Source organism: Trachemys scripta, chromosome 8 (genome assembly GCF_013100865.1).
Source record: "Trachemys scripta elegans isolate TJP31775 chromosome 8, CAS_Tse_1.0, whole genome shotgun sequence".
Lineage (NCBI taxonomy): Eukaryota > Metazoa > Chordata > Testudines > Emydidae > Trachemys > Trachemys scripta.
This window is the reverse complement of record NC_048305.1, coordinates 5,627,829-5,634,938: the sequence shown is the minus strand read 5'-3', so window position 1 is coordinate 5,634,938 and position 7,110 is coordinate 5,627,829. Positions and strand designations below refer to the sequence as shown.

At 49.0% G+C, this 7,110-nt stretch overlaps 1 protein-coding gene across 1 annotated transcript in view; it reads right to left on the bottom strand.

The window, feature by feature from the left end:
• Positions 1-2,704: 2,704 nt before the first annotated feature.
• Positions 2,705-7,110, bottom strand: part of GLRA1 (glycine receptor alpha 1) — a 68,927-nt gene continuing 64,521 nt past the window's right edge. Inside the window, exon 9 of the mRNA XM_034780018.1 lies at positions 2,705-3,468. Coding sequence (XP_034635909.1) covers positions 3,178-3,468 — 291 coding nt within the window. The 3' untranslated portion in view covers positions 2,705-3,177. The remainder of the gene's footprint in view (positions 3,469-7,110) is intronic.

Sequence of the window (7,110 nt, the reverse complement as noted above, 5' to 3'; positions counted from 1 at the left end):
CATGCTGTGTACATGGGATGAATTGGAAAAAAGCAAAAAAGGATGTAACAAAGTTATAACAAAAGCTGTAACAAAGTAGGCTCGAGATTCCCTAGTATTGCATATCGATACGTGTGGTTTGTTAATCATCTAATGGTCACTACTCATAACAGCTCAGCTGCCATCGTGGTTCAGCAGAAAGAAAGGTGCAGATGGGAACTCTCCCTACAGCTGACCCCCTCCTGTAGTTCCCTTGAAGTCAGTGGAGTTGGAACTGAGCTGAACTTAGCCCAAACTAGGAGTCTGCATCAGAATTTGGAAAGGGAAGGGAAAAATCATTATTTAATGGTCAGGATCCAAACTGTTAGTGCCAAGGATGGATCCAGAATCCATTTCACCTGACCAAAGACAGACCAGTGCAGGCAGGGCTTTTCCCTGTGCTCCTCCAGGGGAACACGTGGGGGTATGGGGCGGGTTAGCGGCAAAGTCTGCCCTGGTGGCAGACAGGTAGGAAATTCCCTCAATCTGCTCATTCACTTCAGGTCATGACAAGCTGTTGAGAGCAATTCCCCGGCACACAGCTGGCACAACAGGCCATTCATGCCGCAGAAGGTTCAATAATTCAACAAGCAAACTCAAGCCAGCAGCAGTCTCGGTCCCCAGCCAAGACTCAAAGTCATCTTCAGATTAAATATCGGCTCTGCCCGACTGCTTTGTATTCCAGTGACTTCTCCCTTCCTGGGAACGCTCTGTTACCCGGCGACAGAAGAACAAAATCCTCAACGTACAAGATTTATGCTGCTTGAGTGGAGGGAGGAGACTGGAAAGGGGCTGGGCTTTCACTCCTGGTGCCCACCCCAGCAATGATATCGAGCCCCTGAAGCTAAGCGGTTCCTCTTGACCAGGTGTTAGAAAATACTGCATTTTGCCCTATTCTGTGCAACAGACACACTTTTTTTTGCCTTTTTTCCTTCTATTTTTAAATAAAGTGCATTTAGTGCTGGTGAAAGGGGCTGGCCCGGCACCCCTGCAGACTGATGTCTGTCCACAGAACCCTTAGTGCCTGGGCAGCCATGGGCAAGCTTTCTCCACCCTCATCCCTCCCCTTCCCAAGGTGCATCTGGTCTATGCTAGAGTGGCGTTCAGCCTCCACCCTTGGCCTCTCTGCTCTAAGGCTGGCAGTTGTGACATGGGCTTGTGGACTGGGAGCTGAACTAAGCCCACCAAACCCTTTCACCGCTCTCCCATCAGATGGCTGGTTGCGACTGACCTGGGTCAGATCCGAGTTGGTGTCCGAGGCGAGAGGCACTCTCTAGTCCATCCCTGGTCCAGTAGACCTGTATAAAACGGGCTGGCATTTTGCTTTGCGTTGCCTTGTATCACATGTAGCGATGCAACCCCTGAAATCAAACGCCTGCCTCCTAAATGGATAGAAATGGATCAGTCCTGCCCCAGGCCAGTTGTTTCCAGCTGCTGAAAGGCAAATCCTGAGCAGGGGTGTTGGAAACCTCCCGAGGCACCTCTGATTTGGCTCCCTTAGTTCAGCATCCTGGTCTCTACAGCAATCAAGACCCAGCCCGGGTGCTTCAGTGCCAACGGATTGTCTCTTCTTTCCCATTCGCTGCTTCTCTTTTCACCTGACACACTAAAGTGCACAAATAAATAATAATAATAATAATAAAAAAATACAGCCCTGGCAGCTCGGCAGCCTGGCTACTGGATCAAAGATGGCCCCAAAGACAGGGATAGGACAGCAACTATTGTGCTCACCTGCACGCCTCAGCTTGTCTTTGAAATGCCAGCAACAGAGCTGTATTAAATGCCCCATCCCTACCCCTAACACCGACATTACACCTGCATCACAAGCTTGCCTGAAGGGCAGCCCCCCCTGCCTATCTGCATCGTTCCCATCCCCTCTTCGGATGCCTGCCTCCTGCAAGCCCCATGTAAACGTTAATGGCCTTCCCTTCTCCTCATCTGCTTGGCTTCCTCGAGGCTCCCACGGGGACCGGATCCACCCACCAAACAATAGAGGGCAAAGAAGGCTTGTTCCTCTTTCCTTGGACATCAAAGCTAAATGCAGCACTAAAAAGTTACAAAAATATAGTTGGGCCATCAACCCAGTCTCAATATTCTTATTACTGCTATGCAATGCCAGAAAATAACGACCGCCCTTTCTGTACAGTTACCACCCTCCTCCCCACCCCAGCCTGTACCAATACAACTCAGTTCCACTTATTTATCTTCTTCCTCACTATGAGGTGTGCAGCATTAGAACACATGGATTTTTTTTTAAAGCTCTATTGAAACACAATTGCTATTTGTTTTTCCCATTCTCCCTCCACCCCCCGTCCCAAACAAATATGGTTGAAACACAAAGGCTGTTTTAAAACAATTTTGTTACTTGTGCTAAGGGTAATTTCTGCCTCTTGAGATTGTCATTCTTTTGGTTTGCTGAAAAGGACAGCACATTCTCGCCCTTTCTAATGCCCTCATGTTTTCAGATTTCTCATTGGGTTAGTCTCTAAAGGGGATGGGGACTATATTTGCTTTAACTAAGAGAGACAAAATATTGGATTTTCAAATCCTTGGCCAAAAGAATGACCCACAGCCTCTTCCTTAAAGTTCCTCCAATCCATCCCAACTTGAAAACACAGACACCAAACCTAGGGAAGCATAAATGACTCTCTTGTGTGTATGTGTGTGGTTTTTTTTGTTCTTTTTGTTTTTTTTTTTGCGTGCTTGGCTGGAAACTGGTATGGCCTTTATATAGCAAAAATCAGATTTAAGCATCATTGCAATATCTTCTGCACATGGAATCATGAATCATTCCAGTGGCTTTAGAATTTAAGCTGTTAATAGGCTAAAAAAAGGATTTTTTTTGCATTATAATTAAGCATGAATATATATTTAATATATTACACTGCTTGGACTGCCGCTGTAGCAATCCGAACCTTCCTATGCTGTAAAACGCCTAGCCCTCGGCAATCCCCCAATTCAAGTTTTGGAAAACTTCCTTCCCCAGCCCCTGGTAATTCTCAGTTTGTATATTTAAAAGTCCCCCCCCCCCGTTTATTTTAAAGTAGATATTGCCACATTCTTAAATTCATGCATTGCTGCATTGCTATTGCACATGGGTATAGAGGATTGCTTTCTCCCCTCTCATCCCGTTTGGCTCTCCTCTCCGGGCGGCCCTGCTCACTGGTTGTGCACGTCCTCCCTGCGGACGATCTTGTAGATAATCCAGTAGAAAATGTTGAAGATGAGGAAAGCCATGGGGAAGCCGATGCGCGAGATCTTGTCGATCTTCTTGGCTCGCTGGATGAAGAGCTTGCGCATCTCGTCGGGAGACCTGCAGGCGGCCGGGGCTGGGTTGGCCGTGTTGTTGTTGTTGGCTCCTTTGACCGAGATGCCGTCCTTGGCTTGCAGGCAGGCAGGGCCCATCCCATAGGCAGAGAAGTTGAATCTGCCTTCTCCGGCTTCGTCCTCCTGAAACAGATTCATCATAGGGCTCTACTTAAAATAAGATGGAGACAATGCACCCTTGCTATAAGGCTCTCCACTGATGGCCTTCAACTCCACTGGTGGACACAGCTTTCTTGATGTATCGGACAAGCCCTTTGTCTTAGGAGATCAGCCTTATAGAGGGGTGCTCTCTGTATTATGCACAGATGCAAATCAGGGGATCCAGCTGCAGTTGGAAAATGGGATTGACTTCTCTTTCCTTAGGGCTAGTCATTGGGTTTTTTGGGTGTTTTTTCCCCCAACACATCCCCTGTTTTGCTTCTGCCCTCCTCCCCCCATACCTTCTTTTTCGGCTTGCCCAGAAGGAGTGGGCTCCATGTAACTCGTATAGTAAGAGCCGCAACATGAGAATTCCTATGGAGTTACATGGACTTGGCAGTGTCAAGGGCCGTCCATGAAAAGATCTCTGCAGGTGTTCTGGAATTAGCAACGAGCCCACCTTCCATTTCTTTATCCATTCCTCTAAGTCTCATTGTGGCCCTGATTCCCTTCTTTCTCAGGAAAGATGTTGACATGGTTTCATCTCCTCCCCATTTAAGGAAATAGTCATCCCACCTGCAATTCAGTAGTGTGCTGACATTTCGTGATAGGCGACTTGCTCGCCAAGAGTCTGCACTGCACAATCCAATGCCTAAATAACAATACTGTGTCCTTAGGTGTCACTCCTTTTATCTGCACCGCAAAGTGCTTTACAAAGGAAGGTGTTGGACCCATTTCCCAGATGGGGAAACTGAGCCGTGCAGTGACTTGCCGAAGGTAATACAGCGAATCAGTTGCTGAGTCAGGGATAGAAATCAAGGTCTCTTGACTCCTGGTTATGTGTACTATCCACTAGGCCATGCTACTAATGATGCTCAAAATCCAACAGTCAGCCGGCAAGTCCATGTAACTTCTACCCTAATCTCTGAAGAAATGCATCCTCTCCCGGTAGTGCTTTAAAGGGACTGAATCTATAAAAGTGCAGTGATGTGGCACCAGCCAATTCCAAGTCCTCCCTGAACTTTCTAAACATGTCCCCCCTCCGCTCCCCCATCAGTCCTTCTTTGCAGAGTGTCTTTTATGGATGGCCCCTACTTTGGGCGTGTAGCTGCACGGCATGGGTGAATTACACACTCACAGCTGGGTAACTACAAAGTGGAGCCAAGAGCACGTCAGCACAGCTGAGCAAAAAATAAAATAAAGCCTTGCTTTTATTTTTGAGACAAGCTTAGCAAGCTGGGGAGGGGTCCGACTTACTGACACGATGTACCTACTCCCCGTCCCTTGCTGGGTTCCTTCTGTAGGCCCTCACCACCATCCCGTCCCCTCCTCTCCTCCTGGGGGTGTCTATTTGTATGGCTTCCTTTGCTATAGTATCTGAATGCCTACTTATCGCTTCCATTTTACAGATGGGGAACTGAGACACACAATAGCTTGCCCAAAGTTGGGAATTCAGCCCATCTCCACCAAGTCCCAGGCTAGTACTCTAATCACAGGCCCATCCTTCCTCTTTTGTCTCAGGGCTGCGTTCTCTGCAGCCTCATTCCCTTCCTCGATACTCCACTTCCTGCCATACCAGTGAGCCCCTCTCCATCACTGTGCTGCTTTCTGCAGTGGTCCTAGATATCTCCTATAGGGCCCAAAGCTCCTGAATGTCCAGCTCTGAGAGGAGATGAGAAACCTCCTCGGTACCATGCACGTTGTTCCCAGACGGAAGTAATCAGAGATGAAGGAAACTTTTCCATTGCTTGCCCCCGGATGTCGATTCCAAGGAGCCTCCACCCACATGGCTCTGTGCTGGGGTCAGGAAGATGAGCAGAGGGCAAGGCACCTTGAATCAGAAAAATGTCAGGCTGGAAGGGCTCGAGAGGTCATCTAGTCCAGCCTCTGGCCCTGAGGCAGGACCCAGTAAACCCAGAGCATCTCTGACAGGTGGTTCTCCAACCAATGATGGGGATTCCACAACCTCCCTTGGACGCCTGCTTTAACTCTTAAGTTTTTCCTCGCATCTAACCCATATCGCCCTTGCTGCAGATTAAGCCCTTGTCAGTTGATGCTGAAATCCATGGGAGTTACGGTTGCCAACCTTCCAGGATTGTTCTGGAGTCTCCAGGAATGAAAGATTAATCTTTAATGAAAGATTGTCATGTGATGAAGCCTCCAGGAGTACGTCCAACCCAAATTGGCAACTGTAGTGGGAGTGAACAGGCCTGCGTGATAGGGGCCTAGCAATGCAGGTTTTCAGGGCCAAATCCTTCTGTTTCCAGTGGGGTAAACTTCTTCCTGAAGTCAATGGGAGTAACAAGGGACTGAATAAGGATTGACCTTAATGCGAATCAACTCAGGTATGCTGAGGCCAAATGCTCTGTTCTAAATCAACCTTTGATTTCAGCTGGGAGGGTTTGCTGAAGTGCTGGGAGTTTTGCCAGTGTAAAGACCGCAGGCCGAATTCTCCTCTCACTTACCCTGGTGCATATCAGGAGGAACCCCACCGGAGTGGGTGGCGGTACACTAGTGCGACACTGCGGTGGGATCTGAATTGGGCATTGAGTCGGAACATCGGGGTCTGGCTCACCGTCATTTATATTAAAGCCTAGAGGCCCCAGCTGATATCAGGGCCGCGTTATGCTAGTTGCTGTACATACACCATGCGAGATACTCTGCCTGAAGCACAAGCATTCTCCATGTTTGCTTTGGGAAGTTCTGTTGATACTTTTGAAGACCTGGATTCCTGAATCGTGGTGGTGCCTCCCCTTGTCCCTATCTGTCCCTCCATCAGGCGGGGGGAGAGACGGAGGGAGGAAGTGAAGAGCTGAGCCAACATCACACACAAACCAGGAACACACGGAATGAGTGAGTCTGGGAGACAGTGAGCAGCAGAAACCCGCCCGAGGCCGAGCTTGTCGCAGGGATAACCCTTCATGAAACACATCCTGACTCTCTGCAGAGCCCATTAAAATCTCTGTGTGCCATCCCCTTGGGCATTTCTGTGCCGGGGTAACATTGGCCTTAATTAGAGCCAAGAGAAAAGGAAGTGAATAGTTCATAGAATTATTATTTCTACCATTTTAGTACCCCCCCCAATCCAATTTGTTTACTAGGCAGATTTAAATTATGGAGACCCTGGGAAACGTGGTTTATCAGCCAGCAAGTGGATTTTGCTATTTTAATCTACGTGGTAGATGAGGCATCAGCAATTAGCATTGAGTAGAAACTGGAGCGACTGATTTCTGAAGTGTGGGGGCCACTTTTAACCTCACATGACCCGGTGCCTCTCTCAAGTCACGGAGCTTCTCTGAGCCAGCACCGTCATGTTCTCCTTTGCAGCGGATAGGCGACTACTTCCTACTGTTGCCAGCAGGTGGCAGGGAACCAAAGCAAGAAACCCATGGCTGCCAGTTAGCACCGCTAGGGATGTGCTCCAAGTGCAGGTGAGGCAGCTATCAAGCCGGGCTGGCTTTAGGAACTGCGGGGCCTGATTCGAATACCCAGCGGCGGTCCGGGTCTTCGGCAGCACTTCGGCGGCTGGGGGGTCCTTCACTCGCTTGCTGAAGGACCCCACCGCCGCCGAAATGCCACCGAAGACTTGGAGCGAGTGAAGGCCCCCCGCCGCCGGAGTGCTGCCGT